Raw genomic sequence first — 26,145 nt, forward strand, 5'->3', positions numbered from 1 at the left:
GCAGTGACGCGCGGGCAGCGACGCGGGGCAACGTCACCGCGGGCCACGCCCCTCGAGCGGGCTGGCTCTTAAAGAGGCCATGCCTCCGTGTGGGCCCCACGGGCCCGGAGGTGGGGGCCCCGTTCTCCGTGGAGGGGATGGCTCGATCCACCTTTCCCGCGTGCGGAGCCCGAAGGGGCGTTCCCACGTATCTGATGTGCAGGGCGGTGTGGGATCCCCCTTCCCATGGGTAAGGGGGCTTGTGGGGTCCCCTCTCCTCATACACCGCGTGTATTGGGGTTTGCCTTCCCATGGGGGTCCCGTTCTCTATGGAGAGGATGGATCGATTCCCCCTTTCCCACGTGCAGGGCGCTAATGACGGTGCCGAGGTGTTTAGGGGGTCCTCTCTTTGGCAGGGGCCTGAGGATTGCCCCACTCCCAAAATGCTGTATCCTGATGGGACCCCAAAGGCAGGCAGGGATGAGGGTCCCGGATCCCTAAACTCGGGGTGCCCAGGCGTCCCCCCACGGCATTCCCCATCCGTGAGCAGACTTGGCTTTTCCTCATTCCCTCTGATGAGCAACAACATCCCTCTCGCGGAACTCTAAATGTAGGGTTGGGGAATTATTTTTATCCTTTTCGTTAAGACGTCAGATGCCTAAATCACACCAAATCCCAGCAGAGGCTCTTGGAACATTCCAGCATTAGTAGCCACCCCCCTGAAAAACCCCACAATCACCTCCAAAATGATTAATATTATGTAGGTGCAACACCAGCAGCTGGATTTCCAGCCATGATCTTGCTCATTTGACAAGGAGAATTAAATTTATTTATTTATTCCTTTGTGCCCTGGTATAGGAGTGAGAGGTCAGAAAATTTTGTGAAAGAGTTCTCTAAAGCATGTTGGGTTTTAATAAATGCTGAGCCCAATAAACAATGGGGGATAAAAGCTCTGCCTTAATTTTTCTGGTTTATGCCATGCTTATTAGTGCTCGTAACGATCTCTTGGCTCTTTTTTTGCTTTTTTTCCCCACTTTATCAATTGATCAGGAAGCACGGAGGCACACAATGGGGCTCTGCCTCCAATGCTGGCATGGGGAAAGGAAATGCAAAATATTGGGGGATTTATTAGGGAGGGAGGAACAGAAGGGAGATGCTGGCGCAGAGTCTATCCTGGGGCACACCTGCCTTCTGCTAAGGGAGGTCTCAGTGTGAAGGGTTTTAGGGGGGATGAAATGGCTTTGATATGTCCATTTAGTAGCCAGCATGGCAGTGGGGTTTAATTTCAGAGAGTTTTGCTCTTCCAAGTGCACATGCAGTTGGACAGTGCTCCCTCCAATCCTGAGCAACATTCCTGCCCTGCTCTTCTCCTCACCCCATGAGACCAGAAAATCCCCCAAATGAAGGTACACCTTCCTGGGCTGTCCCCCAGACCCTCTCTGTGCATGGGAATGACACTGCCAGCTCCCAGAGAGGAGTGATCTCCCTGGGCCCCCCAGGCCTTCGGTAGATCCAGAGAGGCCCTGCCATAACCCCACCAACTCATCCAGGACTCCAGGATGAATCCCGGAAGAGCCTTCAGCTGACACAACCAGTCCCTCACAATTCCTCTATCCATGCACAATTCCACACAATTCCGCGGTCCTCTCACTCGGAGCCTGTTGAGAAATGGGCACAAGGTGGGAGAACACCAGTGAGGTCCCTGGGCTGGGTTCTGAAGGTTCTGAGGCAAAGAAAGTTTGAGGAACCCAACCCAAGGGAAGTTATTTCCATTGCAAGATGTGTTTGAGGAACATTTCTCGTACAGTTCATGCTATGGAGCAGCATGGAGAGCCTGCTGGGATCTGAGAACATCACCCAGGAACAGGGACAGTCACAGGAGAAGCAGCCCTGTGGATACCACACACCTGAATCATTCCAGAGGAATTCCATATTGGCATTTCTGCATGGGGGAGAAGGTCCCAAGTGAAAAACCTGAGGTCTGGGGCATTTGGATGCCCAATGCTGTCCCCTTCCCCATCCCTCCCTGGGTACTGCTCCCAGGGGCACTGGAACACAGCACTGCCCTGGCAGGACATTCCACATGGAAATACAGCTGGAATCAGCTCTGGGCTCAAACAGATCTCTGGGAAATCAGGGTTTTGGGGTTATTTCTCCATCTCCCACCTCCTGCTGCCAGAAGACAGGTGTTACGCTGTGATGTCACTGTGATGGAACACAGGCTGGAGAACTTCCCAGGCAGCTGGAGCGACAGGATTCCATCCTGCTGCCTGTCAGAACCAAGAAGCTGGTTGGAGGGAGCCAAGCTGTGGAAAAATAAGTCTAAATGGAGCTGTCTTCATAGGAGACATCCTGTGCTTCTGTCCTGGAGGATCCAGCTTGGTGGGTGGCTTCAGCTTCTCCTGACCATCCCGGAGATGATATGGGACCATCTTGGGATGCTGCTGTGGGACCCCCTGCAGACAAAAACGCCCTTGAAGGTTGGCCTGATGAATCCTGGGACCACAACATGAAATTTTTCTCCTTAGAGATCTCTGCTAGCACCAAACCTTTGGCTGACTCTTTCCTCAGGAAGCTCTGGGAGATTCTGAGCAGCCAGAGTTTCAAGTCGATCTGATGGGGCAATGATGGGAACTGCGTTGTGATTGGAGAAAAGCTCTTCAGGAAGGAAGTACTGGGCAGGAGGGGGACCCAGAAGATCTTTGAAGCCGAGTCCATGAGAGGCTTTCTTCTCCAGCTCATGTTCCATGGATTCTGCAGAATGGAAGGGGATTCTCCCCTGCTGACCTCCATGGAGGAACTCAGAGCAGTAGCAGCAGCTGGGTCTGCACTGGGAAAGGTACATCAGCTCCTCCCAACTCAGAGGTTCCTCAGGACGCTCACAGGGAGGTTCAAGTTCAGCTAAAATGAGCCTTGACAAGGCTGGAGACTGGATGGGAGCAAACAGCTTTGTTTTGTCTTGGGGTCAGTTACTCTGGACATGCTGAGGGGCCTGAAAACTAGCGGACTTTGGGTTTCTTCAGCAGTTTTCTGGCTTTTGAAAACCCTACACTTCTCTGCTCCCAAATGCTCAAAACATGAGGGTGGATGTGACTTAACAAAGCTCTGCCCTAACACTACTTGGCCAAAGCCAGAGTCCTTTAAACATCCATTTTAAACACCCATTTTAAACACCCATTTGTCCTTTCCAGCCAACTCCTGGCTCTCTCAAATTTCTTCCTCCTCCTTGCATCAAACAACTCCTTTCCTTTGCCTTTTGTAGCTGCTGTTCTACTCCAACCCCTTTTTCACGAGGGATGACCTGCCCTGTGTCTGGAGGGCTCTGCAGGGTGCTGGGGAAAGCACAAACCCCCTAGCTGTGCCCCCCTCCCCCCGACCCCGGCACTGAAATGCTGGCAAAGCTCCCAAGGAAAAGGTGAGATGCTCAGCCGGCGGAAGGAGCGGAAGAGGAGGAGGAGGATGAGGACACCCAGACATCTCCGAGCAGCCGCTGCACGGTGCCCGAGGCCCGGGCAGACACAGCCCCCCGGGCGGGCAGTGCCGGGCGCTCCCCACACAAACGGCCCTGCAGACACAGCCGCGGCTGCTCGGCCCCACACCGCCCCTCCTGCCCCACACGGGCCCTGCCTGCTCCCACTGCCCACACTCTGCTCTGGGCAACGAAGCCCAGGGGCTGCGCAGGGGCCCGGGGCTGAGCCGCCCCCAACTCTCCCGTCCGTGCTTTGGGATGGCCACGCTGGGGCCGGGGCCTGCGGCCGGCCACACTCCAGCACACGGCCACTGCCCCACCTGCACAGCCAGCGCTGCCGGACCTTGGCCAGCTGGACCGGGCAGAGCAGGGACCATAGGGAGCTTGTGGGGTCATATAGTAAAAGAGCAGCACAGGAGGAAGCAAGAACACATTGTTGGTTGTTCTCAATAATAAATCTTTTCACATTGCTCTGCGTCACAGTCACTGTCCCACACCCGGGCAGGAGGGCCTTCAGGGACACGGCCTGGCTTCAGCTCATGATGGCCAGAGGCTCTGGCCTCTGCAGTGCCCTTGGCCAAACTCAGCCAGGGGTGACACAGGGCTCCTCCAGGAGCTGCAGCAGCACCTAGGGCCACTCCAAGCACAGCACCCCTCACCATTTGGGCAGTCCATGCCCCTTCCTCCTCCCACTTGGAGCTGTCCTGAAGGCAGCAGGGCTGCAGGGAGATGACTTGGGCTTCCCTGCCCATCCCACATTCCAGCTGGGATAACTACAGCCCTGCCAACCCCCAAAGCACATCTGAAGAGGAACTGCTCTCTTTTCACACCCTGAGCTGAGCAAGCCATCATTTGGGATCCCAAACTCCCCCCAGCCACAGTGAGATGCAGCCTCCCACCTGCAGCACTTCCACACAAAGCTGTGGAGGCTTTTAAAGCTTTCAGTGGGCATCCAAAATGTGAAAAACAAAGGAAAAAAAGAAATTCAAGGGATCTGGGGGGTCTTTTCCCCCCTCAAGTCTGTGGACAAGAATGTGGAACAGGACAGGGCTCCAGGAGCTGCAGGTCAGAGGAGGAGGATCTGCTTGGAGGACACAAAGGGCTTCATGGAGGCTTCCAGTGCTGCCCTGTAGTCCTGAAGCGGGACCTTGGTGCAGGCCGGCGCTGTGAGCTGGCCCCTGCGGATGAGCTGGCACAGGGTGTCCATCATCGCAGCCACGCTTGTCTGGTCTGCACAGGAAGGAGTGAGCTCTCACTGTGCCATGCAGGGCCATCCACCACCCCTGGGAACACCCGCCTGAGGCCATATGGGGTCCCTGGGTGTGACATGCCCCAGCTCAGGCATGTGGGATGAGGGAAGAGCCCCTGGCATGGTCCCTGCCTGAGGCCAGCACCATTGTCTCAGCACCCTGGTGATGCCTTAAGTTTTAGCTTTCATATTTTCCAGATTCTGTCCTGCATTAGTGTGTAACTCTGAACTTCATATAAAGTGTCAGCAAGTTCTCCTCACAGCTCAGTCACACAGAACAATCCTTTTCCAGACCCAGAAATAAGGACACCGCTGCAGCTTCAGGCCCAAAAAGTGCAAACAGCAGTGAACTGAGGAGAGCAAACTGGGAGGATGGGACTGTAATTGGACAATTAACCCCGAAATGGAAATGGACCAAAACTTACAGAAGTGTGAAAACTTATGACCCACTGTCCATCTTGGGTGTACCCTCGGCCAGGCTCTTGCACTGCCCAAGGTGTGTCCTTTGAAGGAAGCCTTTTAATAAATACCTACTTTATTCCTTTAACACTGTCTAGCCTCTGTTCTAGGCAGCCTCTCAAGGCATCACTGGGACAAGAGAGATGGCTCTGTGAGTGGGAGTGAGGATGGTGCTGAGTGGGGTTTGTCCCCACTCCCACGCCTGACAGGGGACAGACCCTCAGCACCACCAACTCAGGCTCCTCAGCCCCCAGGCTCATGTCCCTCAGGCCCCTGGCTCAGGCTCCTCAGCCCCCTCAGCTCAGATCCCTCAGCCCCCCCCTCCCCCCCCAGCTCAGGTCACTCAGCCCCCCCAGCTCACCCTGCGCGTGGTCCTTTCGCCACTGTGTCATCCAGAACCCGCGGAGCCTCATGTCCCGGAAGATGAAGGCACTCTGTGGAATGTGCGACACCTGTGTACCCACTGACACACCTATATCCTCTTGTACAAATGACACCAGCATCCCCTTGTGCATCCAGTGACTCCCATATCCCCTCACACAGGCAGTGACACGTGTGTGTCCCCTCCCAGCATGACAGTGGTGGAAAGTGGCAGTAAGGCCCCTTGTTAGAGCTCCCATTTGTGAGCCAGAGATGCGGAGAGGTGACTCCAAGGTGTGGAGTCAGGGTAGGTTTGATGCTCAGCACCTGCGAGATCATTTCCCCCCTAGAATTTTTTGGCAGCCCAAACCCTCCATATAAAAAGCCAAGAGCCCAGCAGTGGGACGCAGCTTGTCCTGTGATGGACCCCATCAAGCATATAAAAAGGCTGGAGGGTCTCAATCTGCACCTGCGGAAAGCCAGGTGCCCACTGTACTGAGAGGATGGGGACGTGCAGTGGAGCACAGGAGACTAAGGAGGGACATCCCCAGTACTCACCACAGGCACCATCACAGGCTGCTTTGCCATCCCCCCATAGGTGACCACAGTCCCCTTGGGCCTGGAGTAGGAAAGAGGTATTGGGTTAGGTGGTCCCAAAAGTGCAGCTCTGAGTTGCCACCTCCTCCTCTGCCATCCCCAGCTGCCCTGGGGCTGTCCTTGCACACAGGGCTCCCCAGTTACCCCTCAGATCCCACTTTCCAGGCTCTCCTCTTGTTTCTGTGCACCATTAGCTGAATTTGCAGCTCAGCACATGAGTTACACCTGGCCAGGACCTGGTGGATCTTCACAACTGGACCCCAACTACCTCCAGCAGCGTGAGACTTCAAATCACTGTTGTTACCCAAAACCACTTTTCCATTCATCTTCCCTCTCCAAAAGTTCAACAGACTCCAGAGCAAGACCCTCTATTGCCAGTTTCTGTCCCCAGGCTTGTGCCCAAGCCAAACCACCCATCCAAACTTACTGCAGATGCCGCAGCATCTCTGTGGTGCTTTTGCCTCCAACACAGTTCAGGGCGAGCCGGGGCCTCGGGATGCTCTGCAAGGGTTTATGACAAAGGTTCCCAAATTTTATGATTTCTTTAGGGGATGGGACCATGGTTCTTGATAAAGCATCTGCATTAACCTCAACATTTACCTGAGGGCTGCTGAGAGTAGCAGAGCTAAAATCCATGAGACTCAAGGAACAGCTGGGGTTGGAAGGGACTCATTCCAATCCCCTGCCATGTGCAGAAGATAACTTCAGCTAGACCAGGCTGCTTCAAGCCCAGTCTGATTGGAACCAAAATCTGTGATCCTTCCCTTGTGGCAGCAGCAAAATCCCTCCACTACCAGGGCTAAATCCTGATCCAGAGAGAAATTTGTCCTTCCCACCATCCCTGCATTTCTCTGCAGTGCTGAACAGCAGCAACAGCCCTGGACCATCTCTCAGTGGGATCAGCATTGAGGTACCTTAAATATATCTTTCATCTCTGGCTTTCTCAGCATTTCCTCTGTGATGACATGGTCAGCGCCCAGGGCCATCAGCCTCTCCACCAGTGTTGGGAGATCAGGTCTGGGGAGGGAAAAACGAGATAAAAAAAGAGGAGCCAGGATGAGCCAGGAAGCAGAGTTCCCCCTTCTTCTTCCTCCTGCTCCAGTGTTGCGTGGGGACAACAGGGAAGAGGCTGGAGAACAACTTGGAGGAGGAAATGGAAGAAAATCCTGGGTTGGATGGGCAGGATGAGCAGATCCAGTTCCCAAACTCGCTCCTCCCCAGAGGACCCACCTGTCCCTCACCACATTGATGGTCTTGATGCCAGAGGCCCTGGCGATCTGGATGACGGCCTGGCCCACCCCACTGTTGGCAGCGTTCTGGATGATGGAGTCACCTGGATGTGAATAAACCCAGATTCCCACTGCAGAGGCAGCCAGGAAATCTGGGTGGAATTGCTCCCTCATGACAGGGCCATACCAGGTGCCAGGCTCTCAAAGTCAGCCAGCAGACGGAACGCTGTGCAGGGGTTGACGCTCAGAGTGGCAGCACAGAGCATTGGGATGTCACTGGGCACCTTTAGCAGCATCTTCTCAGGGAACACTCCCCGCGTCCGCCACGTCCCTGGGAACAGCAGCACCACGGGCACAGCCACAGCAGGGGGGAAAGCAAAAGAAAACCATCAGCTCACATTGTAGCCTTGGCACTGGCAGCATCAAGTGCTGGGAACCAGCTACACCCTGGAGAGAGAATTATTGAATGGGTTCTCATATGGGTAGAGTCAAAATGCTTCAAGGGCAAGGAATGGATTCCTCGCTGCCTGCCAAGATTTATCACCCAGCAAAGCCTAATCATTTCCCAGAGGGTTAATGGGACTGGGGCTCCCTGGATATGTGTGCAGAGATAATGGAAATACTCTCCATCCTATGGATGAACCCATATATTCCAAGCCAATTTAGTCAGCTTTACTCCCTCTATGCTTATATCCAATTTAACCCTCTATCATCTATTTACAGTGGTTTTATGCTTAAAAATACTCCATTAGGCTCTTAACTTTATCGTTTTCCTTCTCTCATTTAGCAAAAAGTCTTTTAAGAGGAAATAGGCCAAGAACAAGCTGTGACACTAAACCACAACCAGCATATATCAGGCCATTGGCATTTTGGAGGAGCATGGGAGACATTTGTTGGGAAATAAATTCCCACACTTTCTCAGCAGAGCATTATTAAGGAGAAAACTACAGTGAGAGGCCACCGTGACCTTGCCCGTGTGAAATGTTTTATCCCAGGTCTTTAGGGAAGCTCTAAGCTGATGGGACAAAATGTGGTTGTTTCCAGAGAAACACAGATTGCTGCAATGCTTTATAATAGCAGACATTCCATAAAGGGTCTATGCTACAGAAAAGAAGATTATTGCTAAATTTAAGTTTGGCATAAGGAATGGCATTGCCACTGCTCCTATTCCAGGTGTTCTAGGGTGCATGGTAAGTCCTGTGCACAGAAGCCCATTTCCTGGGGATTCCAATCCTTCTCAAGAACGTTCCTATGTCTGTGGAGGATGAGCAGCATCACTTGCTAGGGCTGGGCAGCAGGAACTGAGCTTGCTTTTAAAAAATACATTAAAAATAAAATAAAAATTAATTAATTAATTTAAAAGAAAAACAGGTGGTGAAAACAAACTAAGACATAAACAGGTAAGAAATAACCCCATCAATCATCCCAACTGTTTCACTATGATTGGTCTCACATGGTACTAAATAAGTTCCAACTCCTGCTTCCCCCACCCAGCACTCCCTAAGGGAGTTTGTTCCCCATTTTGAGTCCCATCCCATCAGGTGTAATTGCTCTAAGTGCAGGGGTTCATGGCTCTACCCACACCCTGCAAAGATGGTGCTTTGGAAAGCTGTACTTTTGCTCTGGAACCCCCAAAATCCCCAAAGCAGCTCACACAGGAGCTGACTAAGGGTTTGCTCTCTGGGCAAGCCTGGGCACCCCCACATGGGCTCCAGCACCCCAAAGATGCCCTAGGAAGATGCTTTGCAGGAGGGGGTGAGCAAGGACCCAGCAGTGCTGAGGATGAACTCACCAAGTCCGGCATCTGCGGGGATGACCCAGTCCCCAGGTTTCAGAGCTGTCACATGGCGCCCAACCTCCAGCACCTCCCCGACACCTTCGTTCCCCCCCACAGCCGGCAGCGGCGACAGGAGGGGGTAGGTCCCTGTAGGGAAGCTGGAGGTGAGCTGGAGACCCCCTCATACCCCAAAATCCCCATGCCAGGAGCCATATCTGAACCCTCCGAGACAGGAGCTGGGTTTGAAGATCCTCGTGGGTCCCTTCCAACTCAGAGCATCCTGCAAGAACCAATGTGCAAAGTATTAATCCAACACACTACCTTGAATCATGTTGATGTCGGCAGGATTGATGGGGGCTGCCAACATCTTGACGTGGACATCGCAGTCCCCCAGCTTGGGCACTTCCAGATCCTTCAGTCTGAACAGGGAGATACAAAGGAAAAGGGCATTAACACCAGTTTGCTGATGTCTTTTGTGCTGTGGCTGAAGCTGGAGGGTGCCTGTATCACCTACACACCTCACCTCAATTAACAGCACCGTATGCCCCATCCCATCAAAACAATCAGACTTCTGTTAGACAGAAGAATAGATTTTTGGAGGAGGCTGCTAAAAACCAACCACCCAAACCAATCCCATGTCACCAAGCCTAGAGATGCTCACTAAACTTAACAACTCAGCAGATTGTGTAAAAAAGCTGCGGTTTTGGCTGGGGATTTTATGGCTCATCCTGCCCTGCTCGAGCGTTATGGGAACCTAGGGTATTTCTGGAAATCTGTGAAAAGGGGGAAGTCACAAAGCACAAAGCAAGACCAGTCTTGCACAAGCAATGGGATGGTAACAGCAAATCTCAGGAAGTAGCAGTGGTGACAAGCACCATTGCACAACTAAATGATCATTTGGAAGAGCCACAGTCCTTCTCCAAAAAAACAGGGATGCACCTGGATAATGTATCAGCATGAACTGAGCTGGTTCAAGAGGGGCAGCAAAAGGTCAAAGTCTCCTCCCTTGAAAAAAAAGGCCTAAACTCCACTAAACGACAACTTTCTCCTTTCCAGGATTTGTGATGCCAAGCATCAGCAGTTGTACCAAAAAATGCTTGTGATGCTGCTTTAGTCCCTAAATTGGGATCTCAAAGGGAAGACCCATCCATGGGATGCAAACCAGGGTGAAATTGGGGCACAGCGATGCTGAGGCTTTGACCTCCCTGTCATACCCCAAATTAAGCAAGAACAAGGTTTTTGAGAAAAACATGAGGTTTAAGGCCAATTGACAGAGCAGCATCAAGAGGGTGAGGGATATGGAGGCATCACCCCAGCATCCACCTGTGAGACCATGGCACCAGGAAAACATTGGGGCATCCTAGGGTCCTCCAGTCCCCCTGCGTGTTCAGGGGTCCCATAGGGAGCTGCAACCCATCCCCACCCTATGCATCTGGGGTGGCCAAGTCCTGACCCCCCTGCACTGCACCCCCAAAGCAGCCCTGCAGCACCCCAAAACCTGCACCCCCACTCTTCTCTGCACTCCTGCTGCTCCAGATTTCTGCCCAGCTGTGCCCACCCACCCCAGCCTTGGCCCTACGCCTGCATCCCCTCCCTGCAACGCCCCCCCACATTCACACCCACCCCGTTTCTGCACCCCCTGCAATGCATCCCCCTGTCCCCCCCTTACTGCACGACAGCTGCGGCCTCCCCATGCCGCTCATAGAGCAGCCCGAGCGGAGGGGTCCCCGCCGTGGCCGATCGTGCCCGCACCGGGGGGGTCCCAGCCAGGGAGGTCAGCACTCGGGGAGTCCGACCCAGGGAAGTCAGCACTCGGGGGGTCCGCGACCCGCCCAGCGCCCGCGATGCCGCTCGCTGCATTCGCCTCCTCTCGGCTGAACTCGGCTACGCTCGGCAGAACTCGGCAGGTCTCCGCGCTCCCCCGGCTGAGCCCGGCGCTGCCGCCGGGGACGCTCGGGTTGCCCCCGCCCCCGACCGGCCCCGTCCCCCGCGTCTTAAGGCGGCCCGGCCGCTCCTGCGCCCAGGGGGCGGGGATTCGGCGGGGCCGCCTCCCGCCCTCCCTCGGTCCGCTTCCCGCTGGTTTGTCCCCAAAACGCGACAACGTTATTAACTGTCCCCGCCTCTGGGCAGCCGAGCTCTCTGTGCGACGGGCATCGGTGATGGGCGCAGGAGCATCTCGGTCCGCGTGGTTACTAGATCATGAAATCATTTAGATTGGAAAATACCTCCAGGATCGTCGTTGTGAGACACCCCTGGATCCCTGGCAGTGCGCAAGGCCCGGCTGGACGGGGCTGGGAGCAGCCTGGGACAGTGGACGGTGTCCCTGCCCATGGCAGGCGTGGAATGGGATGAGCTTTAAGGTCTCTTCCCACCCTAACCATTCCATGGTTCTGTGATTTTGGGGAGAAAAGTCCCTTTTCTCTGCTTTATTACCCGGTGCCTTCCAGCTGCCCTGTCCGGGATAGACACGCTCCCGGCAGGGAGAGCTGCAGGGACGTTTTCGTCAGATGATTATTTAAAACAGCAGATGCCTGACACAAGTGGTGAGAAAAAAAAATCCCGATAGTAATTTAATTCAATGTTTTGTATAATTGTCTTGAAGGAAAGTTCTCATTTAGTTTTCCAATTAAAACTGACTACATCAGAGGGGGAAAGGAGAAGCAGAGCCTCCTGCCTTCCGTATAGACCTGTCACAGAGAATTGCTTTGCAAAGGATTGATATCCAAGGGAGGAGTTGCTTGGTTCGGCCCCACATATTCCTCCTGGATCCTCACAGATCGTCCCAAGACTGGCCCCATTCTAGTGATCCAGCACAGACAGACACAGGTGGGTACTAAAACAAGGCCAGGTGCTCAGGTCAGGATCTTTTCTGTCTCAGGTGACCCAGCCCTAAGGCTGTCGTGATCCTAAATAGAAGATTTAGTCAAGCTGCTTGATAGTTCACATACTTTTTTAACAGAAAAGGAAAACAACATATTCTTTGGGGTGTGAATTCAGATTCAAAATGAAGAAAAAGTTCAGATTTGGAAAAAACTCTCTTCCAAATGCGGGTGACAAGGTTTGTGCCTTTTCTGGGTTATGATTTGCTTTTGGGCGTGCCTTGGAGGGCTCAGCGGTGTTCCCACCAGAGCCTCTGTGACAGCACGGGGGAGAGAGAAGAAAAAAAGAACTTTTCTCACTGACTTCTTCAGTTTATAAGGAGCCTTGAGGTCACTTGTAGGTGGATGTAAAGGTCTCCCATGTGATGTCACTGCAAGGACAGCAGAGTCAGAGGACAAAACAGCGTTTTCCCATCTGGTTAGTTTGGGATCCTGGGCACATCCAGGTCCTGGCAGCACCTCTACCTCCAGGCAGGAAGGGGCCTCCCCAGCTGCCTCCAGCATGGCTGGACATTTCAATCATTTAATAATTTTAATCTAATCATAGCAATGAAATAATGGGATTTTAATAACCTACAGCTTTCCAAGGACGCCAGGAATGCCTCAGATATTTTGTGTTGGGGGGTTGCATGAGCAATACATGGTGGAGAATGCTGGTTGTGTCCATGCTCTGCCCCACATGACAAAGGGTTAATCACTAATTACAGAAGCCAAATGAGAGGCCTCTCCATCCCCTTGCAAACGTGTGCACCAGCAAATCAGAGCTGGCAGACGATTTATGAATATTTTGTTAATGTTTCTCCTGTAACAAGCACAATTTCCGGGTGATTAATGACTACTTCATATCCTGGAATTGCACTTTTTTATGGGAGTGTTGCATGAAAATCCACTTTGCAGTTGAGGGTTTAGGAGTGGGTGGGCAGAGGAGGAAGAGGTGATGATTCCCCAGCACCTGGCAGGGGGAAGGAGTGCTGTCCTCTGCTTCCCTCTGCTTTAACCCCTGTTATTGTTAATGAGCTCTGATTTATCACAATATCATGATTTATACAGCCATTGATTAATTGGAGTTGTTCACACTTGGGCACAGCTGGAAAGCAAAAGTGCTGATGATAAGTTGGATTTGTTCCTGCAGGCGTGAGGGGATGCAGGGTGGGAACAAGCACCTTAGAGACACCAGGGTAGCATTTGCTGGGATTTCATCCCTAAATCCTGTTGAGGACAGAGATTTTATCTCCAGGTTTAGGAGGAGTTGACCCAGCAGATTCAACTCCGGGTGCCTCGTGTGGACTGTGCTGCCTCCAGCTCTCCCAGTGCTTAATTAGGTTAACGTGGAATTATTAATTAACTGCTTATAAGACTGACACCCCTTTTAATTAAAGGGAATAATAATTTATTGCCTTTTCCCTTTTGGGTGGAGAAATGGAAGGTGTGTCTGCTTTGCTTAGGAAAAAATAAGAAAGCTGAGGCTGGAGAGATTTCTGGGAAGGGTTTCTGAGGGGGGACTTTGATGTTGCATCTCCGCAGCTGTTCCAGGGCAGCTAGATGTGGTCCAAGCCCTGCTGGATCCCCTAGACATCAGATCAGGAGGCTGGGCTGGGATTTCAGGGCTGGGATGCGCCAATAGGACAAGGCTTGTGAAACAAGCTGCAAAATATCTTCCTGGTCCAGGCAGAGAAGGGGATGCTCAGAATCCCCCATGGGGGAAGGTGGCGGAGGGGCTGCCCCAGCCCTCGAGCACTGAGCTCCTGTGTCCCCAGACCCTTCTCCCTCTTCCCAATCACTGCAGTCACCATCCTGCTCCTGTGTCCATTGCAGGCTCCTGGGGCCAGTCCATCCCCACCTCCTGCATTTTGTAATGCGTAAGAACAGCTCAGCTGGTTATTTTCCCATTTTGAGCCTCATTCACCCCAAACCCAGCACTGCTGGCAGCGCCCCATTGCTCTGACATCAATTGTTTTTTATTAGACATGTCTGAGTCTTTGAATGGAAAACACATTGTCCTTAAAGGTCTGCTTTACATAATCCTTGGTTTATCCCTGAATCTCACATTTAACATCACTGATGGCGCTGGACAATCCCATAAACTATTGAATTCTTCACCTCAAAATGTGTGCCTGATACTTCAGCTCCACATGGGGATGAGGGCAGTGAGATGGGATGCCCACAGAGGTTTTGTTTTTTTAAGCACACTGATGGCTGTTTCTTGCCTTCTTGCCTCTCTGATTTTTTATTAAACCCCCTTTAAGTTGTTTTATTGTCAGATAATTAAGAAAAAATGTCTAGGAAGAAACACGATGCTCGGTGGCGAATGGAGAATTGATGAGTTCTGATCGTCTGCCAAGGAGATGAACAAGGAGGATTCAGCTCCAGCCATAAATAAGGAAGGAGAGGGAGATGTTGAGAGGATCCAGCTGTGCTGGGACATCATCCTTGCTTGCTCCTTGCTTTTCCCATCATGGCTTTTCCCTGTGCCGCCAATATTCAGGTTGTGCAGTGGAGCTGGTCCATCCCTGGACTTTCAGGGTGATTGATGCAAAAATCATCCTGTTCCGGCATTTTTCCAGCTTGGGACAGTGCAGGAACTGGTCTTGGGGATTGGTGTTTGGGAGGTGACTCAGAACTGAGGTGTGATGTTCACAGGGCATCATCCAGCTGGATGCGGAAGAGCACGGCCGGGGTGGGGAGGAGAAACACTGCTTTTGGGAAGATGCTTCTTTTGGGCCCCATGTTGCCACAATGGCACCCAGAGGCATGATCCCAAGTGTCTTGGCAGGGAAGATCTCTTGGAACAGCTTGAAAAGTTGCTCAGGTGAAGAAAGGCACCAAATTGGTGAATTTTATCCTTTTTAAACTGCATTTTAACTTCTCATTTTCCTTCTGTTGTCTATAGACCTGAAATTTCCCCATCATTGCAGGAAATTGTTAGCATGAGCAATTATTTGGGAAAAGAACTCATGGATGTCTGGGTTCTGTCCATTCCTGAGCCAGCTGGTTTTGTTTGTTCCCATGAAATGCCCAATAAACTCCTTTTGTCACAAACTGCCGAGCGCATCCTTTCCCCAACGGGGTTTGGAAAGGCACCAAAGCAGAGCTGCTGATGCTCAGAGGAGGGCATACAAGAGAGAGAAGAGCTGACACTTCACCTGTACATAAAACTGAACAAAATAAACCCAAACAAGATGTAAAACCAAATTTAAAATGATAATAAATAAGAGTTGGATGTGATACTGTTCCCTCCTTTCCTTGCTGTTGGATTTTAAAAGGAGCTGGTTGCACAGCCAGCTCTGTGCTCAGGCTCTAGCCTGTCAGCACTGAGACATGATTATGAGAAATTTGAGCAATAGCCAAACCTCAGGTCTGAAAATAAATGACATTTGTGATTTTGGATGTGATCAGAGACACAAAATGCCTCAGCTGATTTACATCCCCCCTCAAGAAAACCTCCATCCTGAGGCAATACCGAAGGAGCAGCACAAAGAGCTTTGCTGTAGAACTGCTCAGGTTCAATGCCTTGGTTCTGGTTGGTTTTTAATCAAGGTCATTTCCTTGCGAGGTTTAGGGATGGGCAAATCCATGCAGCTGGAATGGCAGCTGGGCTGGGTGAAGTGCTGAGCAGGTGGACAGACGGATGGTGCATAGTACTGTGGTGTATTTTGGGGTTAAAAGCAGTCTGCAAAAATTCCAGGAGCATTTATGACACTCCCAGACAGCTCCAAAAGCAAGGAAGGGACTGGAATGGACACTTGTGTCCCCAGTAATGTGATTTTTAACTGTTTATGTGACAATTCCAGGGTAGGGATCACAAGGTAATGCAGAGCTATTCCTGCATTTCCACCCCACACTCACAGAGGTCTTTCCAGGAATAAAAAAAAAGAGTCAAAAATGACCTGAAGGGAGATAAATAAGCCCACAACAAGGTGACATGGAGGAAATATTTGGGCTTTTCCTGCACGGGTGGCCAGGAAGCAGCTGTGGCTCCAGGTACCATGGGTGCAGCCCCAAGAGCATCACAGCGTGCCCAGAGTTGACACTGGTGGTGCCGGTGTCCACATGTCTGTCACACTCCAGAGAGGACAGAAATGGGAGGGTTTAGGGAGGTAGCAGAGGGGGAAAAAGCAGAGTCCTAGTAAGTGTTGGGATTTGAAATTCTGCAGTGGAGCTGCTGCCTTGGGCTGTTCTTCGCCACCCAGAAGGGAGGCCCTGAGGGTTTCATCCCTCTAAGGAAGTCCCTGTAAAACCCCACTGAGGGAGTTGGTGGCACAGGGAGGTCAGTCAGGGCTGGCCAGGGCAGTGGTAGCTTGCAGGACCCACCCAGGGCTCCCGGCTGGCTTCAGAGCATCTCCCACAGGGGCTGGGATGCTGCTGTGGGCAGGGGCTGCAGGGGATGCTGCTGTGGGCTGGGCTGGATGTTCCACCTGCAGATCTGGGGACATTGCATGGACCTCTTGGGAAATGCAGGGACAATTTGAGACATCTCTTTCTGAGATGAAAAGCAAAGTTTCTCCTTGGAATTAGTACCTGGGGTGAGAAAACAGCAGTTTGCTGGACACAAGTGGTCCAAGGATTCAGCCACATATGGGACATTCATGAGGTTGTGCCACCGAGCAGTCAAAAAATTTTGGAGCAGCACCCGGGTGAGGATTTAGCTCTGCGTGTTGGCACTGATCCTTTGGGCTTCCCAATTCCCCTTGGAGAAACCCCCGTGCCCTTTGAGCCCAAACCAAGAGGTGGCTTGGTGAAGGGTTGGATCTTAAATAACACCTTCTAACACCTTGTAACATCTTCTAACATTTTCCTGGCTATTTCCCCTGGAAACTCTTGTTCATTTGTTGCATTGAACAGGAATAGGGAGTTTTATTTGGAAGAAGGCACAGAAGTTATTTCATCCTTTCAGGCTGTGATAACTCATCTAATAGCCCTATTACATCCGGCCACAGCACCGCGGCAGCCGTCTGACCACTTGGGGCTGGACAGACAGGGAGGAGAACAGCAGGATGAGATAATCTATTTTGTCTGTTAAGAAAGAAAAAGGGCTTTTGGCATTAGCAAAAGGCAGGTGATTTAAGAAAATAGCAGAGAGTTGTTAGAAAGAGCTGGATGGGGGTGTGATAGGTGGAGGTATAGAAAAAGAAACGGGGGGATATGGGAGTAAGAGGGAGAAAGACTGGAGTAAAGGGAAAAGAAGGAAAAAAAAACAGAAGGCAAAAAATTTTGGGGGGGTAAAATTGCTTAAAATTCAGTGTGGGGTGTTGTGTCCCATCAGCTCTGCAAGAGCCATTTGCTGCAGGGAAGGCACTGCTGGGAGCAATGCCAGGGAGGGAGTGATGGGCTCTGCGTCCTGTGGGTTTAATGGGGAAAAATGAGGAAGTGCTGGCAGCAAAAGATGGTATCCTGAAATAAGTCAAAATTTAAATGGTTTTGGTATGGTCAATATGGAGATGCTCGCCCAGTGGTTTGGGGAGGACCAGTGGGTGCTGCAGCTCCATCCCTGGGCTCTGGGATAAGGGCACAAGGCAGCCCCACTCCCTCAACCTACCATGTCACAGAGATATCGGAGAGCAAAAGAATCCTCCTGGAAGTACTGCTGGCTCCTTAGAGATTCAAAGCCCCAAATCCCATCTCTTTACCCCCAGCCTGGGAAAAGCCATAAGATGTGATGTAGTCACACTGGCTGCGCTTGAGGCTGCTGTCACTGAGCACCCCGGAGCTGAAAACATTTCTCTCTCGAGTGGGAGGGATGGTAGAGGTGGAGACCATTTGCAATCACAGCAAGGCCTATATTTTTCCTGCAAATGACTGTACTTGAAAAGTGATTACTTCATTTTAACTTGATTGCTCCTGCAAGACCGTCGGGGGCTGATGGCACAGGGAGACAGGGCAGGGGACTGTATGCTCATCCTGCCAGTGCTCAGGGTGGGAGGAGATGCTTGGGAAGGGTTAGGGAAAAGGATTTGCACCCTGGAAATGGGATGGAGCTTGGTCCTGAGGGGTTGTCACTGGCTTCATCCCTGCAGCTGCATGGGGCAGCGCCGTTTGCCCATCTATCCTTCTTTCCTCACTGCTTCCCTTTGTCCCTCCTTTCTTCCCTCAGTGCAGGGTTAGTCCCAGACCATGCATGATGGGTGCTGTGCCCCCTCCAAAGCCATCCTGTGTCCCTGTCTGCACCCCTGGCTCTATCAGTGCCAGGCAGGTCCCCCCCAGCTCGGGGAAGCAGTGATGGGTCCTTGCCCAAACTTTCCTCCCTTTCAGCCCTGTTGGACAGCTGGATTGAGCTGGATGTGCTGGAGGGGCAATTGTCAGTAACTGTCCTCATGCAGAGCCCTTGGGACAATTCCTGCTTGTCCCCAAACCTGGTCACAACATGAATGCACACCATCCACCATCCCTCCCCACACCCAGCTCCATCATCCTGGGAGGCTCCCCCAAGCCCCTTCCCCAGGGGAAGAGCCTCTGGGAGGTGCCACCCGCCTGCCCTGGGCCAGTGCCAGCCCTTCGCGGGGACAAGGAGCCTTTGTGGAGCCTGCGTGTCCCTCCCGCTCCGCTCATGCGAAATTCGTGCCGTGCCCGCAGTGCGCAGTAGGTCCTGGGTGCATTAATGATCCCTGTGGAGAAGTATGGGAGTGGCACCCAGGGCTCACCCGAGGAGGTGGCACAGATGGGCTGTGGGACTGTTGGAGCAGGACGATGACCCACAGGGAATGGGGAATAGTTCTGTTGTGATACGCTGGCTGCAACAAAACCCCTTTTTATTGCTTTTTGAAGTGATTGGTTTGGAAGTACAATTCAGGGGTTTAAAAGGTGGTGGAAAGCACAGCACAGTGCTCCAGCAGGCTTGTGCAGCTTAAAACCTCCAGGTTTCCTGGTTGATTCCACCAGAATCCTCGGAATATCCTCCTTCTGCTTACCCTTGGCTGCATTTCTTCCCTGAACATTTTCAGTTCGGCTGCTGGGTCAAGACCCCAGCAGATTCCTCCCCAGTCTGGGCAGAGACTATCCCCAGCTCATCCCTCGGCTGCTGCATCACCCAGCTCCTCTTCCCAGAAGGATTTGGGGGATTTTTCCTCAAAAAAACTCCAGGGGGACCCTGCAAAATGCCACCCTCTGCCACCATGCCAGCCTGCACCATGCCAGCCCTCTCCTGCCTTCGCTGCCACACATCTAAGCAGCTTAAATCCCTTATTGGGCATTATTTTAACAGGCTTTTAGTGTCACTTGGAAGAGGATTTGTCAGGATCACTCCATGCTCAGCGTGGGACAACTTGGAGAGGAGTGTCCATCACCCTCTGCCCTCACCCCAAATGTGCTATCCTGGCTCGGGAACACATGGTACAGGGTCTGGTTTGTCCCCATATCTGTGGGGACAGATGCATTCCTGCAAGAAGTGTCATCATGGTGCTAACCTGCCAGGGTTGCTGCTGCGAGCAATTGGGCTGCTTGGGGGCAACTGGGAATGAAAGATAAACGTTTTGTACCCCCATGGCACAGACAGGGGTGACACCAAGGACATTGCCAGGAGGAGTATTTGGGGTTGGCAGCTCTGAGGTGACCCCAGATGTGCTGAACCCCTATGCCAGGGAGGAGGGGGCCAGGCGGGGGCTCTGCAGTGTTCCCAGATAATGAAGCCAGCCCAACACGGAGAAGCAGCACAGCAGCATCCCTAGGGATGTGCGAACTTGGATGAAGCTGGCGGGCTGTGCTGTCCTACTTCCGGGGCTGGGATCTTCCTGGTGGGTTCACCGGGCTCAGCAACACCCAGATACCATCCCCCGTGCCTCTGTCACCCTGCTGGATGCTGGCAACTGGGTGCTGTCTTTCAGGACAAGGCTGAATCATCGCAGGGTGATGCCAATGCCAGGGATTCTCCCTGTGTGATTTGGGGTAAGAAGTCCCAATATTTCCAGCATTGTTCCCTCTGCTTTCCAAGTTTACCTGTGCCTGGGCAGTTTCCCACCCTGGAGCTGCAGTCGGGGCTAGGTGACCTAAGCATGGATCACACCAGAAAGCTGATGCAAAGTTCCGCTCCTCCTCCTCACCCCAAACCTTTGGGAAAACATTTTCCTCCAGAAATAGGGCTGGAGAGGATGTCAACAAACAAGGGGCCTTTCATCCCCGCTGGCACCGCTGGCAGGGACACCAGGGCTGCCAGTGCGCTGTGCCTGATCCTGTGCACTCAGCTGGGAAAGGGACAGAAATTTTCCTCCTTTTACATCCTTTCAGGTTTTTCTCCTTTCTGCTCACTCTAAGTTAGATCCTGCCCCTCTTTCTGTCACCCCCTTCCTACGCTGGGGGGACGGTGGCTTTGCTGGGTGTCACCAGGGTCTCATGTGTCACTGCCACTCCCAAACAGCTTTGTCTGGCTTTCCCTGTCACCATCCTGCAGAGCTAAGCACCCTGTCCCTGTTCCTTAGGGACATCCAACCTGTGGTGGAGGACCAGGGGGGTTTCAGGGTCCGAGGACACCTCGGAATGGGCAGGAGGCTCTGTCCCCAGTGTCCAGCCCACAGGGTCTTGTCTCTGCCCCACAGCCTCGGGCACAGCCCAGGGGTGATGGGGGACACTCGAGGGCTGGGGGAATCCACCCCAGAGTGGGTGTCACCATCACCTCCTTCTGTCCCAGCCTCCTCCCAGCACCTGTCCTGCAACCGGAAACCCCACAGGATCTACGCCAGCTTGGTGGGGACCCTACAGCTGGGACCCCTGAGGACACCCTCTGCATTTGAGGGGTCGTGGGGACCCTTCTGGAGGCAGGGCCCCCCAAAGCTGGGGACTATCCCTGCATCCCTGCACACTCGGCCCCGCCTTCTGGAGCCTGGCAGCCTCCTGCCCGCAGGAAACCCCTCCTTCCCCCTGCAGCCGGATGCCCTCCGCTGCAACTTTCTCCCGCACCCTTGCGGGGCCCTCCCGTGCACCACCCAGTAAGCAAGAGGCGCGCCCGGGCAGCTCAAGCCGCTCTCCCCCGCCACCGGAGACCTCCCCTCCCTTAAGCGTGCACCTTCCTCAGCCCGCAAATCCCGGGACCCCCATTCCCCGCCTCTCCTGGGACTTCCTCCCCCTCTCTCCCGGTACCGGATATTCCCCTCCTCCCACCCCCCGGTACAGGAGGCCCTCCCGCCCCTCACCCACGCACCGCCTCCCCCCCCACCTTAACGCCCGGGACCGCCCCTCTCCCCGCACCCCCCAGTACGAGAGAACCTCCTCCCTTAACCGAGCGCCGCCCGTCGCCCCAGCTCCCGGGACCCCTCCCCACCTCTCCTCTCCCCCGGTACCAGAGAACCTCCCCAGTGCCCCCGTAACTCCCGGGACCGCCCCCCCGCCCTGCTGCTCCCAAACTTCCCCCGCGGCGCCTCCGCTCGTGTACGCCAGGGGGCGCCGCCGCCCCGCTCGCCGTTGCCCTTCCCGGTACCGGCGCCCCCCCCTCCCGCGCCCCCCCGCGGGCGGCGGTGACGTCACGGCGGGCGCGAGCCGCCGCCGCTGGTATTTGAGGCGCGGGGCGGGTACGGGGGCCCCGCTGCGCCCCCGCCGCGCCGGAACCGCGGGCGCGCAGCGGCGGCGGCGGCCCCGGCCCCGCCGCCCCCTGCTCGGTCCCCGGCACCGGCCGCACCATGCGGAGCGCCCGGGCGCTGCTGCTTGCCCTCGCCCTGCGGGTCTACGCGCTGGACACCGAGACGCCCGCCGGTAGGAACGGAGCGCGGTGTGTGCGCCGGGGAGAGGGGTCCTGCTCGCTCGGTGCGGTTCCGGTGCTCCACCGACCCCGCTACGCGGAAGGTCCCGCCCGTCCCACCGCCACCTGTTCCCACCGGAGAGTGTCGGAACCGCCTCGGGACCCCTGTCCTCCGTGAAACCACCGAAATCCCGACTCCCTCCCCTCCGGTCACCGGTATGGGGGCTCCTCTCGCCTGCGCCCGCCGCCACCGGGGGAAGTTTTCCCTGCCGGGGGTGCGGCGGCCGGGGGGTCTCGGCGGCGCCCCCCACCCCGAGGATGCTTCGCCGAGTGCGGCCCCATGGTTCCCGCTCGCTGCCGGTACCGGGGCCGCCGTCCGATCCCCCCTCCCGCCGCACCCCGGGAGGGAAAACTTCCTCCGTGGCGGCGAGGGGAGCACGGGCGAGAGGAGCCCTCAGGCCGGTGCCCAGGGGCGGCGGGATCCCGGTGGTTTCACTGGCGGCTCCGGCGGGAAGCTGGGGATCCTCCGGTAGGAACAGGTGGCGGCCGCGGCGGCTCCGATCGCAGCCTCCCGGCTCTCGTTTTGCTGGGGGGTACTGGGGGAGTTGTACGGAGATACGATCGATCGATTAATTTGATTAATTTACGTATTTTAATATTCCCCTGCGCCCCCTGATCTACCCGGCGCTGAGCCCTGCGCGCCCTGGGACCCCTTAGGCAGCGGCTCGGGAAAAGCTGATGCGGTGTGCCGGGACGACGACGACTCGCTCCCAGTCCCTTCGGGAAGCTGGAATGGGGTTGAATGCTGCGGAGAATGGGAATTTGGGGCTCCCGAGCTGCTACCGGGGGCTACCAGCGCTTTTTGGGGGAAACGAAGCCACGGGATTTGGTGCCGCACTCCAAGGGGTCCCTGGTGCTGTCGCCCCCAGCTCCTGGGTGATGCTGATCACATTAAAGTGTATTTTTGCCTAGTTCTTTGGTTTTTCACCTTTAAATCCATGCTGTTCACCTGCACGCAGTCCCTATGGTGGTGCATTGATTTTGTTTTTTTTTTTTTTTGGGTAGTGGCATTTCTCCAAAGATTATAAATAGTGATACCCATCAGCAGAAAACAAGCAGCGGCTGACCCGTGCATGGGGGATGGAGAGATGATGGGTGGGGGATGTGAAGCCGTTCAGGCTCCCCCGGGTCATGCAGGGTGGAGGGAATGGGTTTGTATTTCGGGGGAAGAGGTTGTGTGCTGCGGGAGCTGCTGCTCTGAGCTTCGGGGCTGAGCAGGGGGCGATGGGGAAACTGAGGCATGGAGCTGCTGGGGTCTGGTGGAGTAAGGGGCCTCTACCCGCCCCCCCCCCCCCCCCCGCCTCAGTTTCAGAGGGGGATTTGGGGTTTGCTGCTCCCCAACCCTGGTGTGTGGTGCTCTGCTGGCTCTCAGGTTTGAGCTGCTGCAGCCCGCAAGGGGCTGGAGAGGCAGTGGTGGGGACGTACTGGGGACTGGAGTGACTTTGTGGGGAGAGTCCCCTCCCAAGCAAGCCCTTTTCCCTCGGTGGGGTCCCTTCCCTGCAGGATGACATTGGCAAAGGGCAGGATCGAGCCTGCTCCTGGTGTAAATCAGGAGTGTGTTTGCTCCATTTCCCTGGCAGATGCAGAGCAGGCTCAGCTCCGCAGTGGAGCTGAGGGGACTGGATCCAGCTGGAGGTGAGGTGTCTGCTGCCGGCCCCCCTGCTTCACTGCAGGCTGCTTTTCACCTGGATCTGCTGTTTGATCCTGCTGTTGTGGCTTGGCCGGCTGTTGTCTGGCTCATCCCTGGGCCTGCACAGTGGGCAAGGGCTGGGAAAAAAATATTGAAGCCATTTGCATGTGCTCTAGGCCGCTGGGGAGGACACACTGCTTGTCTCAGCGGATATTTTCAGAAGATGGGGTGTTTTTTAGCTGTGCCTTTGTGAAGAAGGGGCATAGGTGGTCCCTTCTACACGTGGGGAAGTGGGGTGCCCTGGTTACAGCCCACCATGGCTTTAGGGTGTTCTTTGCTCCTTCCTGCAGCCCTCAAACTTCTAGTAGTTCATGAAGGTTTCACAGTGACTGAGCTGTCATTGCTGGCCTGTTGTGCTTGTTACAGAGGGGACCTGGGTGGGGTTGAGAGGCACCGGCTGACCCCCCAAACTGAGGGATGCGGGGACTCATGTAGTGTCAGCAGGCTGGGATGGGGACCTGTGCTTGGCACCAGCAGCCTTTGGCAGCCCCATCTCTCCTCCCTGGGCTCTTTGCAGCAGGAGCCTTTCCCTGCTGGAAGCCCGTGGCCAGGAGCCGCCTGGCTCGCAGGGCTCTGCGCTGGGCCCAGAGGCAAGAGGTTGTGCAGGCTCAGGTATTTCCCTCCGCTTTTTGCCTTCCCTGCCAGGAAAGATGGATGCGGCACTTGGGGAAGTGTTGAGGGCATGGCTGGACCCAGTCATGTTTTCCAGCCCAAATGATTCCATGGTAGGGTGCACCTCTGCTTCTGTGTGTTGCACCCCAAGAACTCAGCAATGTGCTGCTCAAGGGTCCCAGCCCGCGCTCCCGGGCTGTTTTCCGGCGGTGGAGACTCGCGATGGGGACACAGCCGTGCTGCTGTGTGGCACTCCTGCCGGAGTTATGCGGAAGCTATTTGCACTTGGCTCCGACTTCGTTAGCAGCAATTAAGCAAATAAAATCTTTGGGTTTGTAGCTTCCACTTGGGAGGTTGGGACTGCCAGGGAGCACTGGACTGGCGTTGGTGGCGTCTCTGGGGGCACTCAGACTGGTGGGGGAGGCGGCTGCCGGCTGTGGTGACCAGCTGGGGCCAGGCAGGGGGACGGGGCCCCCCAAGCGTCCCTGTCCCCGCGCGACAGTGCTGGCAGGAGATGGCGCGGATGACCCTGACCCCGACGCGGCGGTGCTGTCTCGGCCGAGTGAATGGGAACAGCAGAGCAGACGCCGATCCCGGGGCGGGGATTGGGGTCGGCAGCGGGGCAGCTCCCGCCCGTTAACGGTCACGGGGGCTCGGGAGGTGCTGGGAGAAGGGATGAGCAGGGGATGCTCGGGGAAGGGGGGGGGGTGTGGGGGGGGGCGGGGAGTGTTAGGAGCAGAGATGTCCCCGGCTGCTGCTGGGAGACAGGGTCAGTGTTTCGTGCCCTCCGGGTACTCAGGTGCCTGATGCTGCTCTTCCAGCGCTTTTCCCGGGGTTTGTTTCCCTGGCTGTCTGTGGGCTCTCCCATGCCAAGGCATTTTTGTTCTTCCCACTCAGCCTTCACCAAGCACATAAAATGTGCGAGAACCTTACATTTTCCTTGTCAGCTTGTTTCAGGCTTCATGGTTTGTTTTTTATTGTTTGTTTGGGGGTTTTTTCCCTCTTGCCTGTTCTGTTGTGCCAGGGAAGAAGCTCTTTCTCTTGTTTGCTCCTACCTGTGTTTTTAATGCCCTGAGAATGCCATGCCCTTTCCCAGAGCGCCCAGACAGTGCAAACACCCCTGAGGCTTTTGTGTCGAGATGCTCCGGAAAATCCTGTTGACATGCCCAAGTGTGCCCAGGGCAAAGGTTTCTGGCTCCTGAGCCCACTGCTCTCCAGTGTGTGCAGAGGGACACTGGAGTGTGGTGGATTTTTACTGTCCATGAGGGAGAAGCAGAATTTAGGGAGGCTCAGAGTGATGCTGATGCTCCTGGATGGACCTGTCCCTCTGACTCTGTATCTGCAGCTCTATGGTACAGCCTGGCAGTGTCTGGGTTTTTTTCCTTCCCCATCAAGACTTGCAGTTGCATTTGTTTCATTTTTACCCTCTTCTTGTTCCAAAACTCCTGTTTCATGTTTTCCCTCTGGGTGCCTGGACCTGCCCTGGCCCCGGGAACAAGGATGCTGGTGAATCACCTCCTGGCCCGAAATGCACATTTTTCCTTTTGTTATCCAAACTAAGCCAAACCAGCCCTATTCCAGCTTCCTTGGGAGCTTTCCCAGAATAAAGTCTATTGGGATCAGGGCTCTGGGGGAGGAGGGAGACCCCCTTGAAAACCAAGGCAGGTGTTGGTGGCTTTAACCCCCATCCTGGCTGTGACCAACCCCTGTTGCTGCCTGTTGATGTTGGTTTTTCCCTTGACTGCACCTGAGATGGAACTTTTTCATCACTTCATCACCCAGTCCTTGCTCTGCAGAAAGGCTGGGAGCTCTGAGCACCCCAAAATGCCCCATAAGAATCTTCTCCTGGCTGCAGTCCCTCTGCAGGGATTTGCTGCTTTGCTTTGGGCAGTCGTGTGAGGGTTGAGCACAGGGGGCTGGAGGCAGAGGAAGGCAAATCCCTGCTGCATCCCTGGGAGCTGGGAGGTAGTACAGGCTCTGGAGAGCCTTATCACCATGGCCCTACCATCTGCCTGCTTAAACCTCCATAAATAAGCTTTTTAATAATCTATTATTAACATGCACTATAATTGTCTTATTAGACATGTCTGCAAACCTTTAGTTACTGCGTGATTAAATGTCAAG

At 54.5% G+C, this 26,145-nt stretch overlaps 2 protein-coding genes across 7 annotated transcripts in view; one reads left to right on the forward strand and one right to left on the reverse strand.

Moving 5' to 3' along the window:
* Positions 1-785: 785 nt before the first annotated feature.
* MECR (mitochondrial trans-2-enoyl-CoA reductase) lies at positions 786-11,098 on the reverse strand. 4 transcript variants are annotated; one of them, XR_009489546.1, is made up of 12 exons: positions 10,789-11,098; positions 9,441-9,538; positions 9,135-9,266; positions 7,530-7,673; positions 7,344-7,446; positions 7,028-7,130; positions 6,541-6,614; positions 6,075-6,135; positions 5,518-5,590; positions 2,529-2,733; positions 2,146-2,435; positions 786-1,637 (listed from the first exon to the last, which is right to left on the reverse strand). XR_009489546.1 is itself a non-coding variant. In XM_059868740.1 (11 exons), exons 1-11 carry the CDS (start codon positions 10,977-10,979, stop codon positions 2,372-2,374), a joined length of 1,248 nt encoding a protein of 415 aa, XP_059724723.1. In that variant the 5' UTR covers positions 10,980-11,098; the 3' UTR covers positions 786-2,371. The 4 variants fall into 4 exon arrangements, 3 of the variants coding, with proteins under 3 accessions (XP_059724723.1, XP_059724725.1, XP_059724724.1); XM_059868740.1 differs by having other exon boundaries at positions 786-2,435; XM_059868742.1 differs by having other exon boundaries at positions 786-2,435; positions 10,872-11,012.
* Positions 11,099-21,442: 10,344 nt separating this feature from the next.
* Positions 21,443-26,145, forward strand: part of PTPRU (protein tyrosine phosphatase receptor type U) — a 57,660-nt gene continuing 52,957 nt past the window's right edge. For 2 of the 3 annotated variants that reach the window (XM_059868939.1, XM_059868940.1), the window contains exon 1: positions 21,516-21,673. In XM_059868939.1, the coding sequence (XP_059724922.1) occupies positions 21,601-21,673 (73 nt within the window). In that variant the 5' untranslated portion in view covers positions 21,516-21,600. Of the gene's footprint in view, positions 21,690-26,145 lie in introns of all 3 variants that reach the window. The other variant, XM_059868941.1, reaches the window with a different exon arrangement.

This window comes from Haemorhous mexicanus, chromosome 27 (assembly GCF_027477595.1).
Source record: "Haemorhous mexicanus isolate bHaeMex1 chromosome 27, bHaeMex1.pri, whole genome shotgun sequence".
In the NCBI taxonomy this organism is placed as follows: Eukaryota; Metazoa; Chordata; class Aves; order Passeriformes; family Fringillidae; genus Haemorhous; species Haemorhous mexicanus.